This window comes from Neophocaena asiaeorientalis, unplaced genomic scaffold (genome assembly GCF_003031525.2).
Source record: "Neophocaena asiaeorientalis asiaeorientalis breed wild unplaced genomic scaffold, Neophocaena_asiaeorientalis_V1.1 scaffold51, whole genome shotgun sequence".
In the NCBI taxonomy this organism is placed as follows: domain Eukaryota; kingdom Metazoa; phylum Chordata; class Mammalia; order Artiodactyla; family Phocoenidae; genus Neophocaena; species Neophocaena asiaeorientalis.
In genome coordinates this window covers 2519687-2536398 of record NW_020173335.1, presented here as the reverse complement: position 1 = coordinate 2536398, position 16712 = coordinate 2519687, and the positions used below count along the sequence as shown (strand labels likewise).

Sequence of the window (16712 nt, the reverse complement as noted above, 5' to 3'; positions counted from 1 at the left end):
TAAATCATGTCCTTCCACCATTAGATGGTGGAGGACGGAAGCTGCATCACAGCAAGTTGGCATCAGGTACCTTGACCCTGCAGGGCACTCCTGGGGCTTTTGCTTGTCACCCCACTTGAGATAGATGGGTGATTGCTACACAATGCCTTGTGATTTCCACTTTGAAGCATGCTTTTGCTATGATTCCATGTGTGCGTTTGGCAGAAACATTGCTTTGGGCCCAGATGAATAGTGATTTATTTGTTTTTAAGGGGCTGCAGTCTCGCGGTAATATCTGGAATACTCTATGGATCTACATTTGTGCCAATCATTTACATCAAGGACCACAGCAAGAGAAATGATAGTATATACGCAGGGGCAAGTCAGAACGGTGAGAGGAAAAAGTTATTTTACTTTATAAATAAACTCAATACCCATGTATCTAGTTAAGAGTATAAAAAGAATGGGACTGTGGTAGATATTGGTACATAGATTTGTCGATGAAAATTCAATTAACAGTCAAGTTAAGAAGCGAAAATAGGGAATTTTATCTGAGCCAAACTGAGGATTATAGCCCAGGAGACAGACTCTCAGAAGCTCTGAGAACCGTTCCGCCTGTTAAAAGGCAAACGCACTGTCGTATACTGTTGCGAGACAAAGGATCGTACATCAAAATGACGTACCAATATGTTACGTAAAGTTCACCAAGGACACATAGTCCACCGTAAGCGGCTGCAAAGGAGCAGCAGGTCGCCATGGCCCGCTGCAGAGCTGGGAAAGAACAGGTCTTTTAAGAAGTTATCATACATTGGTAGCGTCAGGAGCAAAAAAGAAATTGATCTTTCCGGTCAGGCAAGCGCTCCCATTCTGAGACGCTCCAGTTAAAGTGTAACGCAGATGCGTACCTCACATTCGGGGAGGAGGAAGCCCAGACAGACACAGAGAGAAGTTTATGTCTAGATCTTCTCGGCGTGCCTTAAAATAAAATTTCATTTCATCAGATTTGATCTTACTTTGTCATTGCAAGTGGTGAGTTAGAAGGGCACGGGAAACTAAAAATAAAGGACTGTTGGAATATTCTCATGTGATCTTTAACATACAAATAGAATCAATTTTAGTCAGGATTCATTTCAGCTACTTGGATCTTAACACATGGTTTTTGGCTTTACTGCAAGATTTGGAGATTAGTTTCCAGTTTGATGATCTCTAGGAAAATATGTATTCTTCTCCTCTTTAAAAAAAAAACACACACACAAAAACTGAAGTGTAGCACATAGTACTTTAAAATCAAATAAAGGTCAAAATATAGCCTGCTTAGTGTATAATTTTTCGAGCACAGAGTAACGCATTGAAAGGCCCAATGTAATGCGCCAAATTATCTCGGTTTCTAGCGCTAGAATTAATCTCTCAAGACGTCACTTCCACACAGTGTTCAACAGCCCTCTGCAGGCTCCGAGGAGGTGAGAGTGTCTAATTCAGGATCCTGTGATTATACTGAAACGTGGCTTACACCCACGAAACGATTAAAGAATGATATCGTGGTTAAGGCAGTTCTACATCCATGGCACAGGAAATGAATGTCTTCTGTGATCCGATAAGGGAGACTTCTGGAGGGCAAGTCATGAGGGAAAGATTGATGGAGAAGCTGGGATTTGAACTCTAAGTGAGCAGATAGACTTTGAGTGACTGCCATGGTCTGTTTCTTCCTTTTTATATTCAGCCCCACGAACAGTACTCAAACTTTTATTAATTTCTGTCTTTTTTAAAAGATTTTATACAAATACCTTTTGTATTTTTATTCTTTTCATTTTAAAGGATAAAAACTAACGAAAGTAGAATAGCATAGGATAAATTAAGAGAGAAGGAAAAAAGAGTGACAAAATAAAAGAGCCATGAATGAGTCGAAAAACTGTGCTACTTCCTAGTGATGAGTCATAATTTGGCTCTAAGATTTCTTACAGCCACAAAGGAGATCAGATCAGTCCCAGAATTCAGCAAACACAAGATAAAAACAACTAATTGTTCAGCAGTACAGTTGTTCTTGGTACTGGGACATAATAAACAATGTCCTCAACAATCTCTTCCCATAAATAGTACAATCAGTTCTTAGGGATCTTTCTTATGACAACTCAGATGTCGTCTGATAGAGGTACACTTTATTCCAATTTATTCAAAAATAATTCAAGGGGGCATATTTTTTTAATGTCACTTGTTTAACAATCACATAAATGGTATATGCTCTGTGCTGGGTGCCGTTCTAGTTATAGTAATAACTCAAGGGACCCTCCTAGCAACCTTACTGGTTGGATACCATTATTATTCCGGTTTTACAATTGAGAAAATTAAGACAGAGAGAGAGTAGGTAACTTACCCAAGTCTCCAAGTTAGCAAGTGGTGGATTGATGAGTCCCACCAGGTTGTCAGTGTTTGAATCACTAGCTATGCTGCCTTTTCTGGTGGTCTTTGGGTGGATGTGTTGTGATATGACTCAGAGGTAGGATTTACGACTTTAGAAGAAGAGACAAACGCTTTGACTTTCAAGATTTTCTGGCTAAACAGGGCCACTCATCTTTCTCCAAATTTAGTTGAGACATCGAGCCCAGTGTGACCTTCCCAGCCAAGAACCTGCATTACACCCATCTGTTTGGCCAAAGGACCCTCTGCTTTAGACAGTCAGTGGAGTTGGGTTTCTCAGATATTGGGCCACCATCTGTGTTATTAACTCCCCCGTGTAATTAGGTTTATAGAAAACAAATAAAATCCTCTTTGGAATAACTTCCTGAATATCCTTCTGTATAGCTGCCTGGGTAGCTGCCATCTGCAACCTGGAAGCTTGTCTCCAGATTGATCAATACACCATATAAAATTAGCACTTCTAAAATTTTTTTACACACCATCCCCCAACTACAGTCTACTTGGAGATTTGCTACAATGGCTATAGCCATCAGTAAAATTAGGTCTGATACCTGTTCTTAAAAAAGGAGATATGTTCTTTGTTATAAAGCAGAAACTAACACACCATTGTAAAGCAATTATACTCCAATAAAGATGTTTTAAAAAACATAAAAAAGGAGATATTAATGTATATTCACATAATGTTTATTGTTTCTTATTTAGCTCTCCAAGATAATCATAAAAGCCAGTCTTTTAGATTTGATTATAGTAACTTACTTCTTACTATTTTAAATATGTTAATTAAAATTCTATATAAATAACATGTAGATGATAAAATAGAATTAATGCTTCCTTTACATTTAAGGTTGATTTGAGTGAGTTTGTTTTATTCGTAGGACTCTAGATGTATTTGAAGTGACTAAGCTGATACGCTTGAGAGTTTTCTAACCTGTATTTCCAGATTTAGACTACGTTTTGGCACACTTCAGTGGCATCTTCCTTGCAAGTACAGTCTACTTTCTGGCCTACTGTATAGCCATGAAAAATAATCCTAAACTATATCCCAAAGCAGTCTTGCCAGGTAAGAATATTAACGACAGAAACTCTTCTTACTCTGTGAAAGTATCATGCCCTATTCATTTAGCTTGAATAATCGTCTTCTGGAAACCAAGCCATTCTCTGTGTGTGTCCGTTTTTGTGTGTCTTTGTGCGTATGTGTTCATTCCCTCAGTGACTTTGGCCCAGTTCACCACCAAATATGAAGGATTTAAAAACCGTGAAACTGGGTTTGAAATGCCAAGTCATTATTACAGAACCTAGAACTTGAACAATGAATCTAAGATTGTTTCCTGTGCCGAAACATCTTGTGTATTGAGGATCAGACTTTAGTATTTCTTCTTCACCAACTAAGGATGTATATTAAAAGTCAGAGTCCTGGGGCTCTCTCTATATTTTTATCTATCTATCTATCTATTTATTTATTTATGGCTGTATTGGGACTTTGATGCTGCCCTCGGGCTCTCTCTATTTGCAGTGATCGGGGGCTACTCTTCGTTGAGGTGCATGGACTTCTCATTTTGGTGACTTCTCTTGTTGCAGAGCACAGGTTCTAAGCACGTGGGCTTCAGTAGTTGTGGCGTACAGGCTTAGTTGCTCCACAGCTTGTGGGATCTTCCTGGACCAGGGATTTAACCCATGTCCCCTGCATTGGCAGGCGAATTCTTAACCACTGCACCACCAGGGAAGTCCTGTATATATTTTTAAAGTGTCAACAAATACGAATCTCCAGTCACTTGGGAAAATAAACATTTTCTCCAAAAATTTAGGGCAAATTATTTTAAACTTTAAAAAAGTTATGTTAAATACACATGCTTTTGGATTTAATCAGTTAGGCATTGGTTTAAAAAAAAGTGTATATATAATAAAAAGTTATAATTTCTCACTTATTTAAGAGTTTGCTATAATTCGATATGGAATATAGATCCACAAGTAAAATTTTTTAAAGAACAAAATAAAGCATATGTCCGAGATTCACTTTGAGTGCCTGATTCATTTAAGCCAAAGTGTGCCACTGTACCGCTATACCATTATAGAAAATGGTAGAATATTTACTGAATGTCTAGCTAAAGTATCCTGAAAATTTTAGCTGCTATTTTTATTCAAATTCCAGGAGGTTTTTTTTTCCCCCCTTAGCTAAGCATCATCTTGAATTTCACATATTTTTTTATATTGTCACTAGGGAAAACATTTTCTCCAAAAAGTTAGGAGAAATTATTTTTGAGCTTAAAAATGGCATGTTAAATGTACATGCTTTTGAATTTAATCCACGAGGCACTGATGGTAATATATCTGTGTGTGTGCATATATATACATACACACACACATATATATAAAACGAGAAATTATATGTGTTATAAATATAATGAGAAATTATAATTTCTCACTTATTTAAAAGTTTACTATAATTCAATCTGGAATATAGGTCCACAAGTAAAGTCTTTTAAAGAACAAAATAAAGCATATGTCAGAGATTCACTTTGAGTGCCTAATTCATTGAAGACAAAGTGTGCCACTGTACCACTATACCGTTTTAGAAAATGGTAGAATATTTACTGAATGCCTAGCTAAAGTATCAAAACTTTTAGCTGATATTTTTATTCAAATTCTAGGAGTCTTTTTCCCCTTAGCTAAGCATCATTCTGAATTTCACAGATTTTTATGGTCATGGTTTAGAGTAAATGGTGTTTGCAGAATATGTTCAGACCCAGTATCTTCCCTGGGTCCCCCTCCACTATCCAATCTTTACCTCAACTACTATTTTGGGTACTTGATTTCATGTCAATAAGGTAAAAGGTGATCTTTACACCCACAGCAGTCAAGAAAAGAGAAATCATTTGGTTTCCAAAATGGTCCTAAAACACGGCTAAAAAACCCATGTTGGCCGTCAGTGTTGATAGGAGTGTGTTGATCTGGGCACTTTAACATTCCCGCTCTACCTGGAGTGTGGATTTTTCAGGAGGGGAGGTGGTTGGTAAACATGTGGTGTGTGTGTGTTTCAGGATTCCTGTCTGGAATACTCTGGGCCATTGCTACCTGCTGTTGGTTCATAGCGAACCACTCCCTCAGCGCTGTGGTCAGTTTTCCAATCATCACTGCTGTAAGTAGCTGAACTGCTTTTCCAAATTTTTGTTTTTCAAACGTAAATCTAATTTTTCTCAAGCATTCTTAGTGAATCACTGAAGCCTGTCATGGAGTTTAATTTTTCAGGAGTATAATTAGTATAACAGATTCATGTAGATAAACTGATACCCTCTAATCTCACGTCCTTGATCTCTAAGGGAATATTGCTAACCTCATTTTAGCAGGTTTGTTAATCTTTGATAACCTTGCAGTTTTTGTTTGGTCGTTTTACCTAATTTCGTTTGGGATACATTGTAATTTGCTATTGATAACAATATTCATCTCTATATAACAGTTTATAGATGTAAAAACTGCTTTTGTGTGTATTATCACACTTGAATCTCATGACAGCCTTGTGAGACAGAAAGTATTTCGGTCCCTGTTCATAGGGCTTGTCAATATTTTAAGGAAGGCTTTCAGAAAGTGCTGAAGCAAAGTATTGTCTCTGGATGGTGGCATTTATCATGCATTCGTAACGCAGTTTGCTTCATCTGATGTTTTTAGGTGCCAATCATGTAGCGCATAGGTAACAGAAAAACAAAAATGTTTCTTTTGACATAGGCAGGACAGGTATTGTCAGGCTTGTGCCCATTTTGAAGATGAGAAAATTGAGGCAGTAGCTGACAGAGTCGTCTGAAAGAACATGGCTACGTGGACATCTCAGGGCTTCTCAGGAGAGAGTTTCTTGCATGCAGGACTACATTTTGCCTTTAGTATAGAATCCAATTTAGAATGTTTCAGGTTCCTTATGGTACTAGGACCAAGACACACACACACACACACACACACACACACACACACACACACACACACACGAATTAATTGCTTTAACGTTGAGCTCTTATTTCTACTCTAGTATCTTAGGTTGTTAAGTTGTTTACCTGCCTCCCTGCTTCCTAAGTCATCATCATAAACAAAATTTGCCTAAAACATTTTAGCAGCACACCTGTGCAAGCCTACAAAACTGATATTTTCAAACACATCGTCTGGTCTAAAATACAATTCCATAAAAGTTTGAAACATCCTTAAATTTTAATTTAAATTCTGGGTTTCAAACAGCATATTTTGACAGTTCTGTGTTCATAAAACTGTTGGCTTTATTTTTTATTTGAATTTAGTGGTACACTAAAGTGAACTATTTTAATAGATTAGGTTTTTTTTAATTTAAAGGGCTCACATTTTGACATTCTTAATTTCTATTAAGGGAAAATGTTATCAAAATTGAGCAAGTTATAAGGAATATATATATATATATATTTTTTTTTTTTTTTTGCGGTATGCGGGCCTCTCACTGTTGTGGCCTCTCCCATTGTGGAGCACAGGCTCCGGACGTGGAGGCTCAGTGGCCGTGGCTCACGGGCCCAGCCACTCCACGGCATGTGGGATCCTCCAGGATCAGGTCATGAACCCGTGTCACCTGCATTGGCAGGCGGACTCTCAACCACTGCGCCACCAGGGAAGCCTTATAAGGGATATTTTTAAGTTTAAGTCCTCATCATTGGAATGGCAAAAGACCCAACTTTTTTCACAGAAAGGGTTTGTTTCTCATTATTTCAAAGATATTTAATGCTAGAAGTGACCATATAACAGGAAAATGTAATGGGAAATGGGATATATCACTTACCAGTGAAATGCTTAAAAGTAAATTTGTAGATCAAAGTATACAGTATGATATGCACCTCAACTAGGGATGCAAATGTTATTTGACAGTCATATCCCACTACATAAGGAGGAATGACACATTAAAATAGATGCAGTCATTAATCACATCAAATTTAAGCAACTTTTTGTATAAAATACACAGATAGAATTAAGCCACACAAGACAAACAGAAATACAAATGGAAAATGGAAACTATGATACAAGTGAGAAAGTAAGCAAATAACACAGAGAGTAAATAGTTATGTGATTAAACACTGTTTTACTTTTGCTTGCAAAAGGGGGTGAGACAATGTGATAACTAATTCTTCTTAACTGGGAACATTATTTCCTCAGAAAAGACCAGTTATTTTCTAACACTAATTTTTTTTTGCTTTTGTTTTTTAAACACTAAATTCTTAATAGAATTTATCCTATGGGGCCTTATACAGGGGACGTGGAACAATAATAAATAATATTCTTCACAAAAATTTTATAGTAGATAGAGATATGGTTTTCCTCCTACTGTTTCTTGTTTTAAGTTATGGTAAAGACTTCACACAAGACATTAAAGCCCGATTCAGTGGAAATAAATGGCTGAGGCAGCTGGGGTGTAGGCAAAGGGCCGGTGGAAGTGGTCACTGTGGCATTTGGAGACTCCCGCGTCAGAAGCATGATCCTCAAACACTGTGATGAAAGCAGGCGTCTCACCCACCAAGTGTGGCTTCCTCTGGCCCCTGAGGATTGTTTCCAGGAGGGACAGGTATTTCTGGGAGGTGAGGGCCTAGGTCTTTATTGCTACTGGGCTCTTGCTTGATTTCACTGTCATTAGTTCAAAGACAGCCTTATCTGGACGCAGAAAAGATTCGGCCCTGCCCTTCAGGATCTTACCTTCTTCTTTATTTTATTTTCATGGTAGAGCTAGATTGGTTTTAATTTTAACTTTTTTTGCTGGAAAATTTCAAAGACACCCATCACCCAGCTTTAACAATTATGAATATGGTCAGTCTTGTTTCATCAAGAGTACATTTTTCAAATCCCAGCAGCATACCCTTTTACCCTAGGACACGTATTTCCATTCTTAGGACCCATCGGTGACTAGACTGAGAGTTCCTTGAAAGCAGCATCTACATTGTTTATTGGCAAATATTCAATTAAAAAGAAAAAAAGAAAAGGAAAAGAGAAAGAAAGGAGAACAGCCCACGTAGCAGGACAGCGGGCTGGGTACCTGTGGTCCCGGTCTTCCTCAAGGAATTGAACGGCCGAATCAGCTTCTCAGGAAGGTGGAGCCTCTCCAGATGGCTCAAGCTCACGTTCTTTTCCAAGGCTGATTTATAAATGTGTAATTTGTACTCGTTTACAGTAGAAAACTACGCAATCCCAGTGCCAGGACAGCTGTGACTCTTATTTAAGATGCCCTTCTCCATTGACTGTCCTTTGCCAAAGCAGGGTCCGCGCACACTTAGACTTCTGCTTGGGTTACATCTAGCAAAGCACGGCTTCCAGCAACCACAGTGCTCCTTCCAATAACTCTGAGGCCACGTCTAAACTCATATTTAGGAAGTCATCAGCCAGAAAGCTTCAGAGGTCAGTGGTACCTCTTGGTACTGTCTTCTCCCACGTACTCTGAAGGGATTAAAGAGGATAAAATTCTTGAGTGATTGTCATGATAGCATTAATATTTACACCCTATTCTATCATTTCCTCCCATCCTGCCCCAGGTCACTATGAACCTGCTAAAGGGCCCAGGTGCTTCTTGTTCAGTTTGGATTTTGAGGCTTAGGACCATACGTCATTGGTAGAAGACAGTTCCTTTGACCTATTTCTCTGGCTCTTTTGATCTTGACTTTTCCAGATCCCAATAAACAGAGAGTAGTGTGTTCCTATTGCTTTGCTCACCAGCCAGGAGTGGAGTCCAGCTTTGCTGAACCAGTCCTGTAGACAGTTGGAGTGGTGGAGGGGAAAACAGGCTGGGATTGTTTATTTGAAACTCTTCCAGAGTGTGTGCAGTGTTTGAAAAGGAATCGTCAAAATGCTGATACAGCACACCTTCTACACAAAGACTGCAATTAATCTAAATTCCAATGTTTTCCTTTCTCAGTGAAAAAAATTAATAAACTTTAATAGCTTCAAGTTTTCAGCTATTTCAGTTTTCAGACTCTTCCTTTTTCCATCTCATTTCTTTTCTTTTGTGCTGTATTATCTCATTCCTGTCTTTGTCTCCTGCTCACTAACCTGTTGTTTATTTTTCCTTACACGGTTTTCCCATCATCCCATAATACTATCTGTAGCATTCACTAGAGCATAATGTGAGACATAGCTGATTACTGTGCAGTAATATCAGCTAAAGAGAACCTTAAAGTACATGCTGCTCCCATATGCACATTATTTTTCAGGTCCAAAAGAACACGCTAAAATTTCTTTAGTTATGATATTATCTAATGCCAAAGGAAGTAATAAGTTTATTCATACACGCTTTCCTCTTAAGCCCATTTCTAGAATCCTAAGGAAGTAGTTCACTAGAAAAAATAAACTATTTGCTTATTAAAATATTTTATTATAAATCACATTAAAGAAACACATTGTATGGCATAAAATATTATAGCATCATCAAAATAATAAAAATGAAAACCATAGAGAAAAAAAAGGAAAAAAGTCTTCACTTTTTCACCTAACGCTACTTAGTTTAACTCAATGGTGAGCTCAGATTGAGATTATGAATAGTTTTTCCCGACAATATTGTTATATTTTTACAATAGAAGTTTATTTGAGGAGAGTGTCAGATCAGCTCTCCACCTTACTGTATTTGTGTAGAGTACAGTCACAGAAAAATAACAAATTTAAATAAAGTTCTTGTTTTTTTTAAGGGTCCGGGATTTATAGCTGCAATGTGGGGTGTCTTCATGTTTAAGGAAATACAGGTATGTACACGAAAGGTGCAGGTCCAGTTGAGAAGGGTATTTAATACTATGTGTTATTTTCTGAAAATTGCATGCAACATGAATGAATTTGACAGGTCAGATGTTCAAAGTGCTATCATCTCTAACTAGGAAAGAAAATATTAATGATGTGACAATTATTATGAACATGTTTTTCTCCACCCCAACTTCAGGGAAAAATGCTTTAGTTGACTTTATTTTCCTGTAAGAGATTTTGGTTAAATAATCCAATAAAATATGATAGAGGGGAAATTTTATCTATTGTAAAATATGGTAGATAAACAAGATGAAATATTTTTTATCCCAAAGATTAAAATATCCCTGAGGCAAATGGAATTTGGGAATAGATTTTCTGTTGGCTCTCATGCCTCCCAAGGTCTTCCATATCCAACCACAAGCTTTACAGGAAAACAGTGTGGTAACAGGTGACAACTACCTCTTCCCTCTTGAGTGTAAATGGTGCTGACTTTTTTTTTTTTTTAATTTATTTGGCTGTGCTGGGTCTTTGCTGCTGTGCACGGGCTTTCTTTAGTTGTGGCAAGCGGGGTCTACTCTTCGTTGTGGTGCGTGGGCTTCTCATTGTGGTGGCTTCTTTTGTTGTGGAGCACAGGCTCTAGGTGCACAGGCTTCAGTAGTTGTGGAACGGGGGCTCAGTAGTTGTGGTGCATGGGCTTAGTTGCTCCATGGCGTGTGGGATCTTCCCGGACCAGGGCTTGAACCCATGTCCCCTGCACTGGCAGGTGGATTCCTAACCATTGCACCAACAGGGAAGCCCCCAATGGTGTGGACTTAAAATTGCATTTATCAAATAGTTGTAGGATGTGTGTGTGTATTCTCATTAAAAATTGTTTTAGGATTTTTCCCCTTTACCTTTATTTGTGGAAAAAGTCTTCAGTTGAGCAATCTATGTGAATAGTATTTTGTAATAGTTTTTACTAAAAAAATATATAAACTAGAGACACTGTCAAGGCATCATAGATATAATACTTTTTGTCTTAATAAGCAGCAAATAATTCCTATTTCTAAGAAGATCTGATGTTGCTAATCTCTGGGAGCCATAAAGTGAACATGTCACTGGATAATTCTTAAAATGATTATTCAGCTTTACATTTAAAACATCATTTCATTCATTCCAAATGAAATGTTTTGACTTAGAAAGCCATAAGATGTTAATACAAGTAAGATTTTCAGATTGAAGAATAAGTTTGTTTAGAAGGTATTTGGATCACGATCTTAATTTTTGTGTTTTTAAATTTACAAGACAATTTAAAACATTTATAGACCCATAAGTTACTTTTGTGCATATGTTTCTTACTTATTTTAGTTAGGGTTGCTTTCCACAGAAAGTAATTCTATGCCTAAGGCATGCTGTAAATCTCTTTGCAAATATTTCACCTGCCTCGTGAAGGATAATGATTTCTATAGAATTGGGTGTTATCCAGCATAACACTCTGAAGCCTTAGAAAAGAACAAGTAAGTAACCATAGCTTATTTACAACTATAGATATAAATAAGCACAAACTAAGAATAGATTTATTATGAAGCATTTAAAAATTATTTTAGTCACTACCACAGTAATAATGATACTGAATTTTAAATCTTCTTCCCTAGATACAAGAACTCCCTTGAGAGAGAGAATCCCTAACCATTGGGCCTTGTGTTAATTCTTCAGAGTCCTCTAAAAAGACACTAAGCACATTCAAAGAAATGTTTTTTAAAGACACCTCTTAAAAAGACAGCTCAGGCCAAATAGAGGAGGAACTTTTAAAAATGATAAAACATGACCAAGTAGGGTTTAATTCAGGGATGCGAGGATGGTTCATAATATGCAAATTAATTAATGTAATTTATTATACTATTAGATAAGCAGAAAGAAGCTCTGTGACAATATATATTCAAAAGGCACTTACTAAAATTAAAAACCAGTTTTTAATTAAGAAAACAACCTCTTACAATAGTAGAAACCTCTTACAAATAGGAGGAAGCTTTAGTTGATACAAGATGTCTATCAAAAAACAATAGCAAATATGTAACTAAGGTGAAACGTAAGAGTTCTCTGTCAATTCTATCTCAATAGAACTGAAAAAAATAAGAGTTCTCTGTAAGTTGGAAGTCATAGATTTTCCATCGTTGCTATTATTCAGTATTTTCTGGAGATCCTAGCCAGTGTGATAAGATAAAATTAAGAAATAAGAGGACTAGATATAGGAGAGAAAATTGTCAGTTGCATATAACATTCTCTTCTTTAAAAATTTAAGAGTATCAGCTGAAAATCTTGAGACCCAATAAGATCATTTACTAAGGCACTGAAATATAGGATAAATATTAAATCAATAGCTTTCCAATATGTCATCAAGAACCAATTAAAAAGAGGAAAATAAATGCTATTAATACCTACAAAAAATTATAAAAATAAAATAATTAACAAGAAATGTGCTAGATTTATAAAATCTTTTCCTTTACTGCAGAAGTTTACTACAAAACATAAAAGACTATCAGAACAAATAGGAGACTCATATATCCCTGATGGAACAGCTCACTATGGTTTAGACAGCACCTCCAATTACATTCAGTGTAATTCAGATAAAATCCCAGTGTGTTTGATCTGCAGATTTAGAGTGAGTGCAAAAGTTTGGCCAAGTATGTAAGTAAAAATAGAGAGAGGGCAAAGCTGAAAGCACAGCAAGTTTTGCTAACCTTTTAACTCTAGTTTAAAAAGCCTTACAAATCTGTCTACAAACAGAACTTAAGGTGTGTCCAGCGATACTTGTTCAAGGCAGATACTGAGTTGCCTCTTGACAGCAACTTTAAAGGAAAGTTTTAAATATTTCCCATGCCGACGAGTTTAACAAAGAGTTATCAACTAGACAGTGATACCATAATCCTATCTGAATTTTTAAAATTATTTTTCTTAAAAAGAAGATAAAACCATAGAGGAAAACAAAACCAACACGTTTACCTTTATGACTCATAGGTCCTATCAGCTATGTCTTGAAGCAGTCCTCAAAGACACGTATTTAAAAGTCTACAACCTGGAGCTATAAGGACTTAATGGGAGATCCAAGCACTTTTTGAGTGAAAGAGTTTAACGATTTTATTTCATTTTAATGACATCAGTGCTCTGTTTGTCTGATTTGCCCTTGAGACATTCTTTTATATCTGATATCTGTTCTTCTTGGGAAGTTTGTTTTAGAATCTTATATTTAGCTATTGTAAACTAGACAGACATCATATTTTTAGCAACACATTTTAGTCAGTGTGTCCACAGAAATCCCAATGCAGGGGATTGTTACCACAGCAATTTACAGGTCCGTAGCAACGCCCAGATAAAGAATGAGATGATTTGTCATTTTAGTAGCTGTCTCAGAAATCCAAGTTAAACACTTTTCTTTGCTTCGGGAAGGAATGTTACCATGATTTTTCTAAGAGTCAACATTCACCTTTGACAAAGGAAAACAAATATAATCAGTCTTTTTATCTAGGACACTAGGCAGTTTGGACAGATTCTTAACCTTAAAAGGGAAAAAATTTTACCCCCTAAGGACATTGTTCTTCTGTCTACATAGACAATAAAATAGAGCGCTCATGAAGTGTTCACATAATTAGGTGGTAAAGTGCTGATAAGTGAGGCCCCATATATTGTTTTTTATTTCAGTGATTGCATCAATTGGCTAATTCACAAAGCACATTTGGAAATTGCCCGAGTGTATTGATTCTTTGAACAAATATTTATTGAGCGCCCACTCTGCACCAATACTGGCATCTAGGCAAAGGCTGCAATCTTTAAGACTAAGAAAAAGATGTCAGGGACCCTTAACGCCTTCATGCAGGAGTGTGTGTGTGTGTGTGTGTGTGTGTGTGTGTGTGTGTGTGTGTGTGTAAATAGGCTGCCCTGTGCCTGGCAAGGATTTGTGCTGTCTTTCACTTGTAGAGCTTGAATTAGAATGACTTCTGGTAGGGTTGGTGCTGACGGTGAGTCAGGTAATTCAACCAGCCCAACCCAACTTACAAAGACCACTGTGGTCATCAAACAGACGCAAAATCACCCACTTTAACCCAACTGTTTATCAAGATGAAAAAAAAGGGGATATACATTTTTGACTATATATTGTCATTAATCTGAAAAAGAAGCTGGTAATAGTATCATATGATTTGACTACCAGGAGATCTCAGTATAATTGAGACCCTATATTACTTGCCTCAGAGTATTGGGTCTATATTTAAAGAGCTATATAGACAGCCTGGCAATCATTCAGAAGGAAACATCCAGGACCGTGCGGGAGCTTGAAACCATTCCATTTGAAAGATAGTCAAAGTAGCTAAAATATTGACCAGGGAAAAAGATGCTTCAGGGATAAAAGACATTTATTTTTCAATGTTTGAGGGTTTATCTTGTGGAAGAGAGATTAGAATTGATCTATCCATACCCCTAGAGATGGAACTTATGAGAAATACAATATTTCTACGACGCACAGGACGGTATTTCTTTGTTAAGGTACAGAGGGACTGGCTGCGGTGGGAAGTGGTCCTCCGTGCTTCCATCTTTAAGACAACATAGCTGGGCGAGTAAACTCCATCTCTGTTTTTCCCTTGCCCTTTAGACTGGTCTCTGTCTCTCCGTCTTCACTGCATCGTTTCCGCCCAGGAGGACTGCAATCACCTTCTCACTGGTCCCCTTGCATCCCTTCTGGCTCCCTCCAATCTGTTCACCATCTGCAAAAGCGTGGGCTTTACAAAATGCAAATCCCATCTTTTCGCCACACCCAGCTCTGCCCATTCCTCCGATGTTTTCCCACTGCTTGGAAAAATAAAACCAAAAATAGAGCATGGCCTCTAAGATGCCTGTGTGCTCAGGCCCATAGCTTCCAACCTCATCGAGCTCCACCTAACTCGCTGCTGTAGCCTCTCGGACCTTCTCTTAATCCCTGGCGAGTACCATGTTTCTCTTGCAGCAGAGCTCTGCACACACATTCCTTCCACCCAGGATCTCTACCAGCTGCCCTCCTTCCCTATTCAGTTCATTGATACTTAGAAGCTCAACTCAACCTCAAACCTCCCGCCTTAAGGTTCCTTGGTAACACACAAACAGCCTTGGGCGTTTGCTTTTTAGCCTCTCTCTGTCTTTTAACATGCCTTTCTGTAATGATTTTATTCATTCCTGTCTCCCATATTATGTGAGTAATGAATAGGGGCACGTTTTTGTTCACCATTTTAACCCCAGCAAGTGTGGATGCATGGTGGGAGCGCACATGTGTTTACTGAATGGTTAAATGATGGAGGATCTGCGGGGTTTCCAGAGAGAGTCAGGAAGATCAGGCAGAAGGGTAGCAAAAAACATACAGGAGGTAGACCAGATGGTTACTAAGGTCCACAGCAATGTTGAGAGTCTGTGCTTTTTGCATATTTGGTTCAGGTTTTCTTAATGACAGTTATTCATTTTTATTACTTAGGGTCGACAAAACTACCTGCTGATGATACTTGCATTTTGCATCATCTTGGCTGGAGCCTTATGCACAGCTTTTTCTAAACTCTGACAACCACAAGGCCAGCAGATGGCAGCAGTGCTTGAGAACACGTCTCTCCTGGACACAGAGACTGGGCTGAGAACAAGGTTCATGTTCATACAGCAAATGGATCTCCATCCATCCCGGATTAGGGTAAATGATGATTTTTTTCCCCCCACAAATGTGAGAATGAAGGAAAACACTTTCAGTCGAGCATAAAAATGAGAAATTCTTCTAATGAACTATTTATGAAGCATTACATCTAAGGATGCTGCTTTAACGACAATATGTATTTACTGGTGCATAATCTAGAAAACAGTGTGGATTTCGTGTACGAAGAACTTGGTACATGTCCAAATTTCCAACATGTGAACCTCATTAGTGAAGAAAGGCATAAAAATGTCTGGGGAGGAGTGGGAAGAAGACATAGTGGAATTAGAATCCAAAGATATCTGGGGCCTTTGCGAGAAAAAGTAAATGTCAGAGTTGGTAACAGAATGTGAAAAGGGCCATTTCATTATTTTTAGCCCAGACTTATTTTAACCTCAAATTAATGTTGCCCAGTTCTCCATCACCCACCTGACTTAGCTCAAAGTGCCTTTTGATTATCTCCAGATAAAATCCATCCTCAGAGAACAAAAACTTCCACTGTTGAGAATGTGTGTAACACATATACATACATAAACAAGTACACACATGAATACACATGCACATATGTATGTACTACTCCAAATTGGGGGGAGATTCTAGAATTGGTGAAGTGAGATTCTAGCTTATCGGAGTGAGAATTTTAAGGGACCAACACACTCCTTTAGATGTACAATTTAATTTTTTTGTCTGAAATATACTTTTCTAAAATCCCTCTTGTAACCAGTGGTTTTCTTCCTGTTTTAACTGGCGGTTTCCACTAGGTCAAAGAAAATCACAGAAAATGATAGTGTTCTTTAAGAAAACAGAAATGGAACTGCTAGTACAATGTTTATCACCGTGGTTCCCAAACTGTCAAAATAGTCGAATTAAAAAACCTGGAAGAGGGCTTCCCTGGTGGCGCAGGGGTTGAGAGTTCGCCTGACAATGC

At 37.7% G+C, this 16712-nt stretch overlaps 1 protein-coding gene across 6 annotated transcripts in view; it reads left to right on the top strand.

The window, feature by feature from the left end:
• Positions 1-16504, top strand: part of TMEM144 (transmembrane protein 144) — a 42525-nt gene extending 26021 nt beyond the window's left edge. For all 6 annotated transcript variants that reach the window (XM_024746187.1, XM_024746184.1, XM_024746183.1 and 3 more), the window contains 5 exons: positions 252-370; positions 3335-3454; positions 5433-5530; positions 10059-10112; positions 15581-16504. In XM_024746187.1, coding sequence (XP_024601955.1) covers positions 252-370; positions 3335-3454; positions 5433-5530; positions 10059-10112; positions 15581-15664 — 475 coding nt within the window. In that variant the 3' untranslated portion in view covers positions 15665-16504. The remainder of the gene's footprint in view (positions 1-251; positions 371-3334; positions 3455-5432; positions 5531-10058; positions 10113-15580) is intronic.
• Positions 16505-16712: the final 208 nt, after the last annotated feature.